This window comes from Solanum verrucosum, unplaced genomic scaffold, assembly GCF_900185275.1.
Source record: "Solanum verrucosum unplaced genomic scaffold, falcon-dt-bn FXZP01000183.1, whole genome shotgun sequence".
NCBI classification, from domain to species: domain Eukaryota; kingdom Viridiplantae; phylum Streptophyta; class Magnoliopsida; order Solanales; family Solanaceae; genus Solanum; species Solanum verrucosum.
Window position 1 is genome coordinate 4,295,759 of NW_026020430.1, and position 19,981 is coordinate 4,315,739.

The 19,981-nt window shown below is 32.2% G+C and overlaps 4 protein-coding genes across 4 annotated transcripts; 1 reads left to right on the forward strand and 3 right to left on the reverse strand.

Annotated features, from left to right (window-relative positions):
- Positions 1 to 252: 252 nt before the first annotated feature.
- Positions 253 to 945, reverse strand: LOC125807708 (uncharacterized). The gene has a single exon (XM_049487439.1). The coding sequence runs from the start codon at positions 893 to 895 to the stop codon at positions 257 to 259; it is 639 nt and encodes a 212-aa protein (XP_049343396.1). The 5' UTR covers positions 896 to 945; the 3' UTR covers positions 253 to 256.
- A 915-nt stretch (positions 946 to 1,860) lies between these two features.
- On the reverse strand, positions 1,861 to 6,547 carry LOC125807411 (26S proteasome regulatory subunit 6B homolog). The gene is made up of 6 exons (XM_049487121.1): positions 5,974 to 6,547; positions 4,788 to 5,018; positions 3,051 to 3,209; positions 2,809 to 2,961; positions 2,516 to 2,599; positions 1,861 to 2,306 (listed from the first exon to the last, which is right to left on the reverse strand). Exons 1-6 carry the CDS (start codon positions 6,454 to 6,456, stop codon positions 2,172 to 2,174), a joined length of 1,245 nt encoding a protein of 414 aa, XP_049343078.1. The 5' UTR covers positions 6,457 to 6,547; the 3' UTR covers positions 1,861 to 2,171.
- Positions 6,548 to 13,202: 6,655 nt separating this feature from the next.
- Positions 13,203 to 15,575, forward strand: LOC125807317 (60S ribosomal protein L10). The gene is made up of 4 exons (XM_049487014.1): positions 13,203 to 13,300; positions 14,324 to 14,825; positions 15,196 to 15,277; positions 15,406 to 15,575. The coding sequence occupies exons 1-4, from the start codon at positions 13,291 to 13,293 to the stop codon at positions 15,469 to 15,471; spliced, it is 660 nt and encodes a 219-aa protein (XP_049342971.1). The 5' UTR covers positions 13,203 to 13,290; the 3' UTR covers positions 15,472 to 15,575.
- A 1,052-nt stretch (positions 15,576 to 16,627) lies between these two features.
- LOC125807627 (cytochrome b-c1 complex subunit 8-like) lies at positions 16,628 to 19,086 on the reverse strand. The gene is made up of 3 exons (XM_049487361.1): positions 18,807 to 19,086; positions 16,806 to 16,855; positions 16,628 to 16,764 (listed from the first exon to the last, which is right to left on the reverse strand). Exons 1-2 carry the CDS (start codon positions 18,974 to 18,976, stop codon positions 16,807 to 16,809), a joined length of 219 nt encoding a protein of 72 aa, XP_049343318.1. The 5' UTR covers positions 18,977 to 19,086; the 3' UTR covers positions 16,628 to 16,764; position 16,806.
- Positions 19,087 to 19,981: the final 895 nt, after the last annotated feature.

Sequence of the window (19,981 nt, forward strand, 5' to 3'; positions counted from 1 at the left end):
TACAACATAAGCATGTATAAGATAACACACACAACATTGATACGAAGCTATAACCAAAAACAAATAGTAACTCGGTTCGCCTCGTATACATATAATCACCCCATACTTAAAGTATTCATCTATTGAAAAAAACATAACTTGGTAAAGTCTCAGGATTCTCCAAGCCACATATCAGTACAATACTTATATGAGCCAATAATTTCCAACAAAATCAAAATTTGATACTTAAAACATCCTACAAATCCAATAACAAAAATTAAAGCATCTCGGCCCGAGCAGTAACAGCTCTGAGCTTGGAATAAACCTTACCAGCAGGAGACCCCATAATGAGACTACAAAGTGAATCTCTAGCAATCTTAATGTTCAAAAACGATCCCAATATATGTATCTTGCTATCTGCAATTACTATCCTAGTCTTCGTCGAATTCTCTATAGCAAATTTCGTCTTTCCTCCTTTCCCAGACAATCTACCAATAGCCCTAGACAAATGCTCACCTCTTAGAGTCTTCACATCCTTGATCTCGAACGAATCCACATATAACTCATCCAAACGGAGCAAAGCAACAGCATCACAAACATCAAACCCTAGCATGAAAGCATGAACGAAATCAGCGCACTTCTGTAGGTTGCTGATGTCGGGAGTATCGGTTCGGGTTTTCAGCTCGACCCGACGTTTCTTGAGATTCATTCGGATATCAATCTTCATCTGCTCGAAGATTGGATTGTAGATTTCCATCCATACTTTCTTCAGTGGAGTGTACCGATGCTGTGGGACTGTAACTTTGCGAAACTGGACATGGCCGTCTGAGATTTCGTGGGCCTTTAGAGGTTGAAAGTTGGGTTTCGTCGGTAAGGTTGCCGCCGGTTGCTCAGCCCTCGGATTGTCAATTTCCATGGCTGTCAGGCACACGGACAGACCAAGGGAAGAGAAGGAGGGGCAGGAGAATAGGGTTTCTAAGAGGGTTTTTGTTTTGAAACTAATCTACAATATATATACATATGGAGTACTACATGGGCCGAATTTTGGACCCAATGTTAGATCTGGATAATCAAAAGGCCCGTGCTTATTACTTCAGTGCCTGATTTACTCAAATAACCGTTCTTCAGTTCACCATTTAAATATTATTACTACAATTGTAATCCTCAAGACTTATAAAATATTAAATTATGGTCGAATGTCGATAAATTTTTTATTAGACCATTATTTGGGGTATCAAAGACATTTTACTTTGACCATTGCTATTTTTTAATAATTACTTTACATTAATAACTATGTTACTTATAAGATTATATGTACTTTTCAAGACATAATATATAAACATGACCCTTAACTTGGCTTTAGTAGACAACTATGTCCTCCAACTTTGAGTGTGCATAAGTAGACACTTAAACTTTTATAAAATTGAACAAGTAGACACATGTGTCCTATGTGACATAATACACGTATGATGCCACGTAGAACACAAAATTACCATGTTGGGTGTCATATAGGATGAATGTGTCTATTTGCTCAATTTTATAAAGTTTAAGTACCTATTTGTGTATGCCCAAAATTAAAGATCATAGTTATTAGCTAACACCAAGTTAAGGGTCATGTTTATGTAGTATGCCACTTTTCAAATATGTCAACTTGAATTTATGGCCCATCCTTTTGACATTTTAAGTCTACCTCGTCTTTTTGTAACATTTTCTATGGTGCACGTATGAACCGGTGCATCAGTAAATCGACACAAAACATAACCAAACTACATAAAACAGACTTGTCTAATTTATACTCAATTGTGCTACTTGCACCTTCTGATGAATGTGGTCAAGGCATACGCATCGGTAAATGAAAAAGAGTAATGAAACATTAAGTTGAAAACCAAATGAAAATGAACTACTGCAAAGCTTATATATGAGGAATTAAGCCATCCCACAGAATGCGGCATTAAAATGACTGAAAGAGTCCACAGACATACCCCTCACGATGAGACACTTAAGCAGCTTAAATGGATAGCTAGACTGTTTATGCTGCACTTTCTGAACGAACAATTAATGGAAGCCAGAACAGTACAAGCCATTAGATGTTTGACAAACCAGCAGTACGATTAAAAACACCAATTAAAAAAATCTTCAGAGGTAGTGTACAAGGTCGACCTCTAAAATATTTGCTCATCTACTTTTACAAATCACTTATAGAACTCGAAGTCAGTGTCCGGCTTCTTCACATTGGTCCTGTAACCCTTTTCAAAGTCCTTGGGGAGTATGACATATCGATTCTTTCGCACTGCATGCATACCTGCTTCCTGACATATAGCTGCAATCTGTAGACATTGCAACATGCATCACAGTCGTGTTGGTCAAATTGACTCTTCAATTATAAAGGTCATTCACATTTTCAAAATAGAAGGATCAAAGCAGATGCAGCAAAATAAAGAACTACTTAGTCTTAACACTAGACTTCAACATTTTAAATCAGTAGTGAAGCATCCTGTTATCAGTCGAAAAATAGATGAAGGGAAAAGAGACAAACCTCAGCAGCACTAATTTTATCAGGGCGAGAAACATAATCTTCCAAGTCAACCTCGTCACCTAAGTTCATCTTAGCAGTACAGACCTGGCCAAAATCATCCAGCTTTCAGATTTGAGGTTCATTACGAAAAATTGGAAATACAGGGAAAATATAACATAATGAGTGAGAGGCACAATTCAGAAGCCAATCAATCATAACTTCCTTCAATATTTTTCCAATTTTAACTTCTATTTGTTTGGTAATGGGGAATGGGGTTGAAGAAGATCCTGAGCACAAAATCATCCAAATTCTACCTGAAAAACAAGCCTCTTTTGACGCCTATCAGGTAAAGGAAATTCAATCTTCCGATCAAGCCTTCCAGGACGCAGAAGTGCAGGGTCCAAAGTATCAGCTCTGTTGGTTGCCATGATAACTTTCACATTCACAGTCTGGTCAAATCCGTCCATCTGAAGAAGACATACCAAAAGAAACCTTCATAAACAATGCAAAAGTGTAAATTTTGATGGGATTACTTCAGGAATTTGTAGAAGCCTACCTGATTAAGCAACTCCATCAAGATACGCTGGACCTCCCTATCAGCTCCAGTTTGAGCATCAAACCTAGCAGTAGCAATTGCATCTACCTCATCAATAAATATAATTGCAGGAGCATTTTCTTTGGCAAGACGGAAGACATCACGAACCATTCGCGGACCCTGAACAGTCAGATAGTAAGTGCTGAAAGTAAAGTTTGAGCAATAGAAACAAATGGAGTCTTGTCATCATTTGTGGACAAACTTGACCAGTCCTAACTAAGAAATAAAAGATATCTCCAGACAAAGAAATTTGGCTCAGGGAATTGCAAATTGAACTGAAGTTGCATCTCAGATAGAAGAGTTGAGGAGAGCATGCAGCAACAAAATGTACAATAGTGCATTCCAAGCTGCATGTTGACAGGACTGAAATGCTCTACTCGATTGGCCACAGAAAGCTGGTTTGTCTTAAACTGCTCAAAAAGAAAAAGAAAAAAAAGGCTGAATGCTTTACTCAATTGGCCCCAGAAAGCTGGTCTGTCTAAAACTTCTCAAAAAGAAAAAAGAAAAAAAGGCTGAATGGCTTCTCGGTCAACTACTAAGTATCGACGAGTAGTTCTTCTATATGGCGTTTTAATTTCAAGGATGGATCGTGTACATGATGTTTACCAGTCAACACCACGGAAATAGGAGATTCTGTGTCCCTTATCTTTACTGATCAATATTTTTTTTGTCGAGATGTTTACTGATCTATATTAGTAGGGTCTTCTTTGACAATGTCGTTTAAAAGAGTATCCAGCTCGATGCCAAATGTGTGTATAAAAGTTTGGAGTTCCTGCAGAAGAATGTGATGCTATACGCAGTATTCATGGTATTACATGGTTATCAATCTTTTTGGTACTTTTAGCTGCCTCTTGCTAAAAAGTCTTATTACGGTGACAAACTGGAATTGTGGGAGTAGCTTAACATAGTGAGACTCAAACAGAGGCAATAAGCCAAACAAGGAAATGAAAGACATTGAAAAGGTTTTAAGATATTGGGCAATCTTTATCACGAGAGGTCTCGAGTCAAACCCTCTGGAACTATAGTGGACTTAAAATTCAGCCTCTGAACAAAAGAATGCAGATAGCAGTGAGAGTGTGTCATTTTTAGTTTTCATGGTGCCTTTCTAGCAATGTTTGCATTCCATTTACAGCTACCGAAATTTCAACAACTGGCTCCACATGTTCACCCAACAAATATAAAGAATTTTGCATTCAATTATACTTTCACGGCAAAGCAAATTTAAACTACGACATTTGATGTAGCAGGAGAGGGTATATTTTCTTATGGTGCTTTTTAGCTTCTAAATCTGTAATTGTCTTTTAATAAGGTAAAGTGTAATCTATAATTACTTTTTACATAAATTAATAACCTAATCTTTGATGTCAATAAAAAAGAAAAGCTAAGTAGAGCAAATAGAACTAGATCATGCAGTTTGGGGTAAAAGTAATATTCACGAATTACCTTGTTCTAGCACAAACAGTAGCCACTAATGATGAAATTAAAAAATAAAAGTAGTCTGAGATAAGACACCAATCCCTTTTATCTTCCAAATTTCTTTCTATACAATAGAAAGGAGCACCTCAAAATATTTTTTTGTATTTCAAACAATGCAGTGCAAAAAGTCCGAATCATCAACAACAGGTGATTAGCAAGTAGTAACAACACATTGATGCATAACAAAAAATGTTCATGGTATTTCATTACTTCAATGCATACCTCACCCAAGTATTTCTGAACGAATTCTGAGCCAACAACCCTTATGAAGGCGGCAGTAGTGTGATGAGCAACAGCTTTTGCAAGCATAGTTTTCCCAGTACCTGGTGGACCATAAAGCAAGACACCACGGGGAGGGTCTATACCAATCTGCTTGTACAACTCATGATGAGTCAAAGGTAACTCAACAGCCTCACGAATTTCCTGCTTTTGAATGTCACATCCTCCAATATCCTGGTGCGAGGAAAAAATAAGATTAAGAAGGAAGAATATAAAGGAAGGCACATTAACAGCCCTATATTATATCAGATTTCCACTTGCTTGCCTGTAGCTGTAATGTGACACATATGCATGCTTATATAACGGGCATTTATTAGGATAAAAACATAATGCCTTTTCCTCATTAGTGTTCTGACTTCTGATTATAGAATTAGATGCACTCTTTACTAATACCCCAATATCTCACTAGTGTTTCATACTTTTGAAGAAAATAATGGAGAGCAGCGTACGAGTTGTGCACTCCACACTCATGTTTATGAATAGATAAGTGAATTCAAATCACCAAATCTGTGATTCATCAGTTAATTACAAAATCAGTTCAATCATTTGCGAACCTTTTTCCCACTTCCCCACAATAGAACATGGGCTGCATACCAAAAAAAAAAAAACACAATATCCATATTCATCCAGGATACGACATTTATGGAGCACCGGATATCCAAAGACACCAATGTAAGCACTTTGATTCCTAATCTATGGAAGTTCTTGGTAGTGACACCTTGACTAACTAATCTTCATTCGACTAACTAAAGTTGATCAAGCTCTTAGTGAGCCTACCATAAATATAGATTCTTGGGATTCATTAATTAATAAAGGTAGTGAACTTTAGGAGTAACGGGAAACCCTGCATTCATCTAATGAAGTCTACAACTAGCTAATAGCGAAATCTAATCCAGAACTCATAATCAATATAAAGTAAAACCTAATGCAAGAGTTCCACAATGCATGAGCTCACACTACAAACTCTAATGAACCAATTAAGGAACCAAAAGGCAAAATTGACCAATAAACCCTAAGAAATAAGAAACATAGCAGCCAGAAATATTATAACCCTAATAAACAGTAACATATAAACCCTAATCAGTGTATTCAACCAATAACTAACACAATTCAGAAACAATAAACATACGTTGTAGGTAACATCAGGCTTCTCTGATTGACTAAGCAGCGAAATACTCGAGTCAGCCTCAGGAGGCAAAACATCAACTAGAGCATTCGAGTGACGATGCAAAGCCACAGAAGCCGAAGGCTTAAGTAGCTCCCTATTAATCGTGCTGAGTATCCTCACGTAGTAATTAGATCCCGTAGTTGAACCAACTATGGCGTTATTCTGGTCAATCATCTCCATGAACTGGCCAATTACTAACGGCACCGACTGGATCCGTTTCACCTCTTCCTGTGCCCGTAAATGTTCACGGCGGAGATTCTTCAGTTCGTCCTTCACGTATTCCTCTTGGATCTCGATGAACTCCAGCTGCCGTTGTAGAGATTTCAGGCGAGCGTAGAGGTCGTCTTCGCCGTTTTCGGAAGGAACATCGTGTGACGATAAGTCAGGTCGAGTTGCCGGTAGCTCCGGTGTCGGCTTTGGATCGAGAACCATGGCTGATGCCATTGTTGGAAGTGGAAAAAAGTAACGGCAGTTGATACAATCAAAAGAAAAAGTGAGAATGGAGTGCGAAAGAAGAAAGTTTGATAAACCCGACGAAAGCAGAGAACGAATCGGGTGTGGAGGAGCTACCAGTTTCGTTGGATGACTCGGATCAAGTTTTTTGATAGAGGAGAGTAGACGGATGTCATTACTTTATTTTGGGTATGCATTCGATATTTGATATCTATATTAAAATTTGATTATTTTGAATTTGTGTTGCGGATTCCATTCAAGGAGAAGAGTTTTCTATTAAAGATTTTTTCATACATAATGTAGTTGAAATTCGAGATTTCTCAAGAATCAACTTCATCCACTGCATCATATTTTTTTTATGATTGTTGTTTCGACAATTTTGTATTTCTTTTAAATGAATCAACTTTGTGATAGAGTAATAAGTACTCTTTTAACTTTGAATAGAGGTCACAGATTTATGTTCAAAAGAATATTGAAATGCCTTGGGAAATATTTTGCCTCATTGTTGTTTCTATGTCATTTTTTCTTGCCCATATTCTTAGTTTATTTTTTACTAGTGAACTTATCCGCGTTTTACACGGTTATAATATACGATAACATGTTATTACTATATTTATCCAGACATATAATTGACTTCATAGAGAAAAATGTTTAGTTATGGTTAGATGACTACAAACAAAATTATAAGTTGCACTTTTGACCAAAAAAAGAAAATATAAACTTATGATAATATTCTTTTTATATAAAATACAATAAAGAGAAATCATAAAGAGACTACAAAAAAAATGCAACATTACTCTTATTGTCTTAATCATAAAAAAAATTATGAAATCAATACACAATCTTCCGAACTCTTGTCAACATGATTCATTCCTACAAGTCGATCGTCATTCAATAGCTTTCATTTTATTTTTCAACTCAAAATAAAGAATGATTAAAATAAATATCGGAAATATAACAATTTAAAAAGCTAATGTGATCATTTCTACAAAGTCTTACGATATTTCTATTTATAGGACTATAATATAATAACGGAAAAAGACCTAAAATACCCTTTAACTGTGCGAATTGGTACAAAATTGTCCTTCTTATACCTTTTGGGCCTAAAATGCTCCTGACGTCAACCTTTTGGCTCTATTTTACCCTCATTTTTAACAACCCAAAACACTTGCAATAAAATATCAAATATCATATAAGTAAAAAAATCTATAAGCTATAAGCTATAAAATACTATTTTATAAAGTAATAAAAAAAATTGTGATTCACCTAATTAATCTCTAGCTCTACCATACATATTAATTTGATCATTATTTTGTAACAAAAATTTCTAATGCCTCTTATTTATGGGACATAATATTGAATACAAAAGGATGTCATAAACATGATTATTAATGTATGAATTAGGAGTTATGATTGTCAAAAGTCATGGGAGCGATGAAAGTAAAGACAATTAATTTTTTATGTAAAAAGATATGAATAAATGAACTAGTAATTAGCACATTCAATTTGTACAATAACAATAAAATAAGAAATTATCAAAAAATAAATAAAAAATAGAATTCTTGGAAGCCACATCAATTTTCTTTTATCTAACTTATATTGTATATAGATATAGTCATGTAGAAATAGGTTTGTCACTAATTGATTTAAGAAATAGTTGGAAAATTCATAATAACATCATATATCAAACAATTGTCCATCTCTTTTCATAATTATGACTTAAAACACTTTTAAGTAAGATTGGTGTAATTCTGTTCATCCAAAATAGTAGTAGTACTTCTTTTGAAACTCATTTTTTTTTTTAAAAAAGTCATTCAAAAAAAAAAAATGTCATACAAATTTGGCAAACAGACCTTATAATTTTAAATAATTAACAATAAAAATTAACTGCCCCTCGAATTTTTATTATATTTCAAAACAACCTATAATATACTTCCCAACTACTAATACTAGGAGTGTGCAAAAACCAAATCGACCGATAAACCGAACCAAAAAAAGTGTTATTGGTTTATTGTTATTGGGTTATTGGATTGACGATTTTTTAATGATTTTATAAAAAAATTATCGGGTTATCGATTCGATATTGATTTTTAATATTGGGTTATTGAGTAAACCGATAACCCATTAAGACTAAAATTTACTTGTACATAAATATTATATATTGATCTCAATAGCTTACTAGTTATTATCTTTATCCTTTAACCTTCAATTCACACTTCAAAGTGACTTTTAGCTCACAACTTCACATTATACAAAACGTCAAAACCTAAAGTAAGAACCCTATTCCTCTTAATTTCTCTTTGTGTTACACTTGTTTAGTTTTTCATTACATTATTGTGTTGCCGCGTCAAATTTATTAGAGAAGTCATATATTTATTTTATAAGTATTTTATTATTGGTTAAACCGAAAACCGAACCGTTAAGGATCAAAATCGATAAAAAATCTCTTATTAGTTTGATTATTAATTTAACGTATTTAAAAACTAAAAACCAATAAATCGAACCAATAATACATAAAACCAAACTGAACCGACCGATGCACACTCCTAACTAATACTATCATTATTAACAAATCATTATGAATTTATCCTTCGTAGCTAATGTAACTTTAAAAGTAGACTATCAACATGAATTTATTCATCGATTCGAACATGTCTAGAGCACTACTACTTTATAAACCATACTACATACTCCCTCCCCCATTTTCTTCTTCATTCATATATTAATTATATTTTTCTACTATATATAAGAGGTTACGACAACAGAATTTGAACGTCATGTTTGCTTTTCCAACCAAAATATTTTTAAAATTTTATAAGTTGTGTTTTAATTTTTTTTTTGTACATATGCCTTTTAGTAAAAAGTATTAACAAATATAATATATAAATAACTTACCTCCGACTCTTAATTTTACAAGACAACTAGTATACGTGCCCGCGCGTTGCGCGGTTAATTGATAAATGTAATCATAAATATTAATTTATTGACAATTTAAAATTTTAACTTATTAAAAGATAATATTGAAAATTTATTTGAGAATGTTAACATTAATTATCTTGATGTGTTATAATAGAATATTTATGTAAATAAATCAATATATAAGCTTAGTTCATAATCTAAATTTGAAAATAATAATATTTTATCATTATTTAATTTATTTAAAATGATAGATACTATCACTCTATCCATATTATCCTATTGTTAATTAAAACAATAAAGATATAAGAAAATTTAATAGTTAGAATTAAATAAAATATAACTAAGAAAAGTCCTATCAAAATACTAAGCATACAAAAAAACGTTTTAATCACTTGAATATCAAAATGTAGGCATGTTATTCACAATTTTATATTTTGTCTTTTAATTTTTTCTTCAAGTCACATATCCATTATGTGATATTTAACAAAATTATATATATATATATATATATATATATATATATATATATATATATATATATATATACGCGATAGTTTAATACAATATAATTATACAGTTGAATAATACTTTCATAAGTTAATATTCTAAAATTAATTTAGTTTTAGTTGATTTATATTTCATTTTATTTTATTTTTTCTCTTTTTTTTAGAGAAGTGTTTATTTTTCAAACCAAATGTAAAAGTTAATATTCTACATTTTTCAATGCTTATTATTTATATAGTAAAATTTGGCTAACATATTTTTAAATTGTATATTGCAATAATCAATTAAGATTTGAGAGCATTTTTTAAAGAAGAGTATAATGTAGTTAACTATTTTCAAATTTTGAATTTTAAAAAATGGTAAAAATTGTTTTAAAGTAATAATAAAAATTAGATTCGCAGTACTTTTTCAAAAAATTACAGTGTTTGTAGTTTTATTTTTATAATTTAAATTAATTTTAATACTATTTTAAATGTTTTGATTTTGAATGAGAAAGTAGTACGTAGTGGAGTCATATTAATGTAAAGTTTTTGTTGATTTTTTTGTGTGTATTTTTCATTTGCTTCTTAATCATTTTGAAAATGATTAAATAGATAGGAGATTAGATCTGAATAATTTTTAAAAATATTTCCTTTTCTTGATTACATTTTTCACTACTTATTATAATAATAATTATTATTATTTGTCAAATTTGGCTAATATATTTTTAAATTGTATATTGCAATAAACAATTAGGATTTATAATATATTCTATCAGAACATTTTAACAAAATATTTTAGCAATTTTGAGAAAAAGTCAAATTTTAATTTGTGTGACGTGTAGGTAGTTATCTTTTTATACGTTTGTTAGTTTCAATTTTTTTAAATATAGAATTTACTCTCCGTATAAATTTGATGCAAAGTGCAATTCTAACTATATTGCTACTTAATGATCCCTTTTAAAGGGGATATAATTATAACATTATTTATTTATAAGTAAATTTTGAATGGAAGAATGTTGTCTATGATGAGAAAATAATATTAAACTAGACGTGCACAAATATATATATTAGAATGGTAACTACATAAACTTATCAGATTCTTGTATTAGAATATTGACTTCAATAACAAATTTCATGTCGATTTTGTTGCTTCACACTTTGGCCTTTTGACCACTATCATAGTGCTTGTCCAAATAATCAAGGATGAAAAATGATAAAGTTACACACCATAAGATTTTTTCCAAAAAAACAATTAAAGTTACAATAAAAATTTAATGAAAATAATTACCTAAGGTATGTCGACACTTATTTTAAAAAAAAAAAAAAACTATCCCATTTCAACTAATCCACCGTTTAATTTGTCTTTTTTTTTTTTACAATAAGTTGTTTCATTTTTTTTAATGGTAACCGTTAACTTGTTATTTTATTTTAAAATGGAATTTATTATTTAAATTATCTTTAACTATTCTTTTATTATTATTAATGTTTTTTTTTTTTTTTAATTAATTGTTTTGCCTTTTTATTTAATTTTCTGTTATGACATTTTTAAATCTAATTTATTGTCATTGCTATCATTGCCTTTAACATCCAAAATTCAAGCACTACAAAAAATAAAAATAATGCATACTTTTAACCAAAAAAATCTGAATAATATGATAATAAGGAAAAAACCAACTAACAAATTAAAAATATTATACTAATAATATGAGATTTTTAGATATTGTGACTTTCTTTATGATCGAAGATTTTATGAGTAAGAATTGAATTATCCTTAAGAATTGAATTAAAAATATTCCTACCTTTTTAAATATTTATTTTTGTTACATTTTTACGAAAAAAACTTCACTTGTCATTTTCATTTTTTTTTAAATAGTTAGATCACATTTCTATTTTTTTAGTTATACTTTTTTTAAAAATATTTTCAAAATTAGATAATTTAATTATTTTTTAAATTAAACAAAATCATAAATGCACCCACAGAAGCCTTACTATATGTATATGTGTATGTGTAGTTATTTAAAAGAGAGGAGGCTATTGTGCAAGTAAATTAAATGTTAAATAATCGTAATAATACTCAAAATGATTTAACTAAAGAATAATCAATTGTCAAATGATCATACTAATAATCAAAATGATCACGCCAAGGAATACTACTTTGCATATAAATTAACAAAAATTAACAAAGATGTAATTTGTGAACGAAGAATATGATAATTATGATGATATGTATTCATCATCATTCTCATATATATTGATTTTATTCTTACAAAATGAAACATTTATTGAAATCGTTAAAAGAATATGAAAATAACATAAGTAAGAAATGTCAACCAAATTTGTTTAGTAATTGACATACATGATCCATTGATATGAAATTCTTCAAAATTCCTCCATTTATCTATCGTTGATTTCTTCTTCTTCTTTGTTGCATTGGAGAGCATGGTGGTCCTTCTCTGTAAATTATAACCACATAATTTCAAATCAAACAATTAAGAAAAATGACATATATACACACAATACACTACTATACTTTTCCTCATTTTCTTTTGTGATCTCATGTGAATGTAATTTGTTTTTTGTTTGAATGTAATATTTGTTTTACAAATGTTTGGATTCGTTTATGAAGAGTTAGATTTAAAAAGATGTGATTGATGTTATTAAGATTAATAATTTTCGTCAAAGATGTGGGTTAGGAAGTTGAGATTCTTTTTAGGGATAAGGTTAGTTATTATTTGAAATTTAAATTTTAAATTAATTATTTAGATATTTTTGTGGCTAATTTTGAGATTTCTTTTTTTAAAGGACGTGATATCCTTTTTTTTTTTTTTTTGAATTGGAAGTATTTTCTTTCTTTTAATAATAATAAGACATATTATATGGATAGAGTTTTAAAAAAAATTACAAAGAAAGGAAAAAAAAAATTACCCCATTTCAACTAATCCACCGTTTAATTTATCTTTTTTTTACAATAAGTTTTTTTTATTTTTTGTAATGGTAACCGTTTAAGTTGTTTATTTTTTAATGGAAACCGTTTAAATTTTTATTTTATTAAAATGGAATTTATTATTTAAATTAACTAAAGACAATTAAGTTATTGAATTTGAATTTATTATTTAAAATAACTAAAAATAATAAAATTCAAGAATAATTGTGGTGCTGACACGTGCCGTTTTTTCCTCTTCTTTTATATATAGATAGATGACAGGTCAAGTAACTTATGCCAAAACACGGGCTTAGTTTGTTTGACTATGTCGGCCCAAGCCCATCTATTTTTTTGTGACGTAAGCCCAAACGTAAGCCCAAACAATTTCTAAGCCTAATACGACTCCTATTTAAGGTTTAGGGCATTTCTCTTCCTTTTTTCTTTACAGACAATTTTTAAGCCGCAGATCAATTGCAGTGACGCCGCAATCGAATAGCCATGGGGAGAAGTAAGTCGCTTCGCTTAAATCCTTATTTATCAATTTTTCATTCGTATTATAATGTATTGTTCCTCAGATCTGAAAAAAATTGGGATTTTACGCATATCTCCATTGACAGATTGATTGAGTTTAGCATTTCTGGTATTTATATGATTGGAATTTTGTACCATGTTTGATGTATATGAATCATTTTCGTAACTGCGTTAGCTATTTTTTTTATTGCATTAATGTGAAATATTGTTTTTTTTTTAAAAAAAAGAGTTCGTTGCGTGAAGTCCTGTATATTTATTATGCGAATGTGGTGTTTATTTGATATAGACTAGCTTTGTTATATGTTTGTTTGTTTGTGAATTTGATTGTAAAACTAGTTTGTTTGGAATTTGTATGATTGAATTGATTTTGTTAGATTTTTTTAGCTTGAAGGTTTGGAATTTGCCGTTATATGTAAAGATAATGGCTTTGAACTAATACATTATAAATGAGACCTATCATGGTAAAATGAGTAGCTTCAAGATTGAAGTATGTGGCATTTTCTGTAGTCTTTTGACACATTTACTTGTGAAGCTAGCTTTTTCGTTACAATGAGAAAAATTGATGAACCATGGAAGTATGAACGGCGTCTTTGTAAGAATATTACTTGCTTGGAAAATGGAAGGAATAGTTTCTCATTTTGTGTCAAAGAAACATCCTTACTTTATGTGTGTGAGAGTGGAAGTACTTGGTAGAATTACATATGAACTACGTGATGAATAATGACTTCATAAGTTGCATATGATTTGTCTAGGATAGTTGTCTGACTAGCCTTGATCATTATTTTGTTATTAATTGTTAATATGTGTATGTAAAAGCATATTTGGAGTTCTGGCACCACTAGTGGTATACTGCTTAAGTTCCAGTCATGACATAGCTAGTTTCAGCATATGTTGTATTGTAATGTTTGTTTCATAGTGCGCTATGAGTCTTTGTGCTTGTCTTTCCTAGCACATTTCCATATTTGGGCCTTGATGTAATGGTTTGAATTTTTTTTCACAGGACCTGCAAGATGTTATCGTCAGATTAAGAACAAGCCTTACCCAAAATCAAGGTTTTGCCGTGGTGTGCCTGATCCAAAGATCAGGATTTATGATGTGGGCATGAAGAGAAAGGGAGTTGATGAGTTCCCTTTCTGTGTGCATTTGGTCAGTTGGGAGAAGGAGAATGTCTCAAGTGAGGCACTTGAAGCTGCCCGTATTGCTTGCAACAAGTACATGACCAAGTCTGCTGGGAAGGATGCTTTTCACCTAAGGGTCAGGGTTCATCCATTCCATGTTTTGCGAATTAACAAGATGTTGTCGTGTGCTGGAGCTGATAGACTCCAAACTGGTATGAGGGGAGCTTTTGGTAAGCCACAGGGTGTTTGTGCTCGTGTTGCAATTGGTCAGGTTCTTCTATCTGTTCGCTGCAAAGATGGAAACAGTAACCATGCCCAAGAGGCTCTGCGCCGTGCCAAGTTCAAGTTTCCTGGACGTCAAAAGATCATTGTCAGCAGAAAGTGGTATGTATTCTATCAGAAGTTTCACTTTATATTTTATGCTACTGATTTGTTTGAGAAGTTTGTACTTTTTCCATTAAAGGATTATCCTGCTGTGTAAAAAGCGCTTTATTCCATCTAATTAGTTATTTAGTTTGGGGAGATTCATTCTAAAAGAACGCCCTACAGTTAATTACCCAAGTATTTCCTTTCAATGCCAAACGTTGTCTTATTCCACTACGGAAATATGTACTCTGTGGGCTTGTTTTCCATCTGAGACTCTTAAAGTTTCATGATATCTTGGTACCCTTTGAGGCTATGTTTGATCATGTATAATTTTGGCTGTTTTAGATAGTTAGAAAGTTGTAACCTCACATGTGCTACTTTGATTCAGGGGATTCACTAAGTTCAGCCGTACTGATTATCTGAAATACAAGTCAGAGAACCGTATTCTCCCAGATGGTGTGAATGCCAAGGTTCGTCTATTCATGTCCTTTCTTTTTAAACTAATATTTTTGCTTTGCTCATTCATGTATCTGGTTGCCAGTAGCAATTTGCATGTTTCGGTTGTGACAATTTATTGTGTATTCTTTTGCTCTTGCAGCTTCTTGGCAACCACGGTCGACTTGCTGCACGTCAACCTGGAAGGGCCTTCCTTACATCTGCTTAGGGAATTGAAGTGGCATATTCTCACAAATAGCACATTTAGTTTTCTAGTCTGTTGAATGAAACTTTGTTACTTGAATTTCTGTCTTTGCATGAACTTTATCAGTAGTGTCCAATTGAACATTTTTGAAATCATTATGTTTTGTATTTGAATTTCTTGTACGGTTAAGAGCTCGTATGTTTTGATGAATTGATACCTCTAGTGATGGGTGGCATTAACATTCTTTGGTGACCCCAACTAATTAATTCTCGTTAAAATTGGAACAGCCTGTTTGTTGAAAAGACTGACGACGTTTATTCCCAAAGATCTGGTTTTGCACAATTAGTACTGGAGAAGGGCTGCTTTATATGAACTTAAATATTAAAAATATAGTAGCAAAAAGATGCCTATAGACATAATGGGACTCCTATTATACTTCTCAATTTGTTGAACTTCGTATGTTTTCTGAGAAGATTAAAGATTGGTTTATATGGAGAGTGCATCAGATTTGAGCACCAAAATGTGAGTTATATACACCGTCTCCAAAGTCGTCGTGTGGCGGTGAAGTGGTACAGAAATCTGCTACTCCCTCCATCCCTTTTTAGTTGTCCACTTTAGAAATGGCACACAGATTAAGACAACAATGATTAGCACAGTGAAGTTACAATTTTACCCTTATGACAACTTTTCACTTCAAAATTACAACCACTTATTTGAATTCAAATGAAATAAATTGGAGGGAAACAATATACACTTTTACAATTTTCAAGAAGTGTAAATAAGGGTATAATAGGAAAAAATTTGTTGTCCTTTCTTGATTTGTCAAAATGGACAACTAAATAGGGACAACCAAATAAGGAAATATGGACAAGTAAATAGGGACGGAGGGAGTATTTCCTTAGATTTCTGATCATGCTGGATCAGATTAATATGCTCAGATACATGAATACATCTTAAGAAACGGGCGAAGATTAGATAGATTATCCAAATATTTGACGTGTAGGTAGATCTTCATAGGCACTGCAAATTTGGGAATCCTATTCTTGAACGAATAGTTAGTTATGCTCTATCCACCATATTTTATTTGAGAGTGAACACAACATTTGAGGTGTATGATGAACTATTTTGCAGACTCCAACTCAGTACAAGATTCAGGATGCACAAAAGTTTCAAAAGACCATAAAACAACTAGTTGCATTTAATTAACCATAAAAGTAAAACTCCTCAAAATGACGGTAGTAGTTCCAAAGCATGACTTATTTCCTGTTCAAACAGAAATAGAAATAGCAGTCCTCCCCAGACAAATGACGAACAGAACTTGAGTTATATGTGTTCACAAGACAAATGACGAACAGAACTTTAGTATCTGTGTTCTAACTTCTCCTTCTCCAGGAAATGCTGCACGTACCTGCATGCATAAAGAAACACCTTGGCTATGAACTAAGCAACCACTAAAACCACATATATATTTGTTGGAATTCTCAACCAATAACAGAGGAATTTCTAGAACCTAACTTAGCGAAGAATTATTCCAGGTGACATTAAGTGAAAAAAAAAATCCTTACATCTTGGCTATCTATTATTATAAGGGGAAAAGAGGGGAGGGATAACTGACTCAGAAAGCTCAAGCCAACAGAAGATAAAAACAATGACCATAATCTCGCCAATAACCTTCAACAATCTAGTCTATACAAGTAAATCTCCTCTATGCCTGAATGCAGCTCAAATACTATGATGATCCAGAATAATATCTTATACTTGAGATAAATTACAACTCAAAATAACTAAGACTTTTGCAGCAATCACTTTTATTTGCTTGGAGACAAAAATGAACAGAATAAAGAAAATAGAGGAGAAAGAAGTTAATCGGATATATTTTGACCATATAAGAAAAATGAGAAAAACAAGAACACTTTAACTAAGATTCTGTTAAAGAGGTACTAATATGTTCTTGAACAAGTTAACTAATATACACAATATGTGAAGGTACATGATAATCTAACTAGTGCTAAATATTGTCTCAAATATTATATCCTAGAAAATCAAACTACATCTAGTTACTAGTGGTGAAATAATTTTATATCGACACATTTTACATATCAAAAAGGATTATATTTCTGCATATTAACTTTTTTCTAACAAAAATATAAACTGAGATCAATTTGATGTTTAAGCTCGAATGCTTTACCAAGGAAACTTTTTCTACTCAAAAGAACTATCATACACCATGTCCTTTCCAACCCCAACCTCCAAAGAAACAGGAACTAAATAAAACTCCACACCACATGAAAAATACAAAACAAAGGAAAATCGTATTAACCTTGCCTTTCCAATCAGTAAGTAGGCTTGAAAGAAAACCGTCCAGCTTCATACTTATAGAAGCCAATGTCTTCAACAATTTCAATTGGCATTGTGCAACTGTATTTCATCAAAAAAATGAAGGAAGATTCACAATGTGTGAAGGCTTCACATATCTCATGGGTCGTCTTAGTAGGTACCTCCAGACGCTCTGATATGCCAAACATATATGTTCGGTATTCATGCTCTTAAGCATTATTTAACAGCTCTCCACTCCCATATGTTATATTCCAACTAAAGCCTGAGCAACTAAGTTCCCCTTCTAAGCTAGCTCTACATTTCGGTCCTTTTATTGTAAGCATATCTAAAAACATATTGTAAGCAGGCAAGAAAAGTTTGATTCAAGTTAAGTGCTCCATGACCTAGTCTAAATTAAGCAACATCTAGTAAGATCAGATCAATAAGAATCTCAGATCTTTTCGAAAGGCGCTCCACATACTATCAATGTATACAAGTATCAAATGGACCTGTCAATTTGAGCCATCTCAAAGCGCACACAGCTTCAAATCCAGAGGTGTGACATAGGTCAATGAAAACATCCTAACAGTCATAACTGTGAGGTATCCTTTGATACGAAATTATCGGGAGCGTGCTCATCTAGGCACGCACTAAATTGGAATCCACAATTTTGAATTGAGGCATAGTTAATTATTTGATTGATTTGGTACACAAGAATCGAATAAGCTATCATATATTGGAAATATAAGCAACTTCATTCCATTCCAATTAAACACAACGAAATTATCCGGGAGAGCTTAAATCTATGCAGTCAAAAGTGGAACCAATTTGTTAACAAGTAGTTTGGATGCGGGAATCAGAGCCTGAGAGAAGAATTTAGGTGAAAACGACGAAGCAAAGAAAACAGAAATGACAAACATTTACATGTACAATATCAGGGAATGCTTCCAAATACGAAGGTTATAGTATAGATGATTAATTAACACAGCCGATCTCAACAAAGTTTGGGATTGAGATTCAATATACTTGATCGAAGTACTTACGAGTAGGTGCCGATAAGAGGGCCGAGCAAGAGAGTAGCGCTGATCCAATTTTCAGAGACTTTGTGATGGATTTTACCAGGAAGGTCCTTCCATAGACCTGGCATAATCTTCTGTTGGAATGGCGATAAAGCGTAAACAACTGCTTTCAGCTTAACTGGTTGTTTCCCCATCTTAGCTGAATTTTAATGGTGATTTTTCCGATCGATTTTCGATGAACAAGCTAGGGTTCGAGATTGAGAAGAATGATAATTGACATTTGGTGGATGGAGGAGGAAGCTTCTTCTTCCAGTAAATTCGTTTGGGCCTAGAACTGTTGCCCAGCCCAATTTGGGCCGATAAAATTAGCCACATGAAGGGCCCGCTTGGCATTAGACGAACTAGTGGCTGAGCATCGAGTAGTGTTTTAATACAAACTTTCACATATAGCAAACACAAAAATCATATTTGTATGCTATAACTATAGTTTGCATAATTGCGCCTCCATCTATAACTATTTCTCTATACATATATACAAAAGAAGCTGGCTATTTCGCTATACATATATACAAAAGAAGCAATTGTATAATCTGTCTCGGTATACATATACAAAAGAATCAATTGTATAATCTGTGTTTGTATAAAGCGATAAAGAGAGAAAGACAAAAGAAAACTGGACAGGAGAAGATTGTATTTGTATAATCATAAGTGTATAGGACGAAAATATATGCATTTGTATTTGTATATACAATTTTCTCTCACTTTATACATACACAAACACAATGTATACATTTGTGTTTGTATAATGTGAGAGAGGCGAGCGAGATTTGAAAGAGGGGAGAGAGAGGAACGAAAATATATGTATATATACAATTTTCTCTCGCTTTATACAAACACAAACACATTTTATATATTTGTGTTTGTATATATAAAAGCGAGAGAGGCGAGCGAGACTGGCCAGCGAGAACGAGAGTGGCGAGCGAGATTCACCAGGGAGAGAGGCGAAATAACAACAGTTTGATATGGGGTACAATTAAATCAATCTATGGTTATAATATTTAATTTGAATTAATAGTTTGCTATTATATACAATTTTTCCATTTCGATATGCATTGGAAATATTAGATTAGTTAGGATAGGAAATCCATAAAAATATGATAGTTTATATGAGTTTTTTCATTCAAAGATGAGAGAATTGA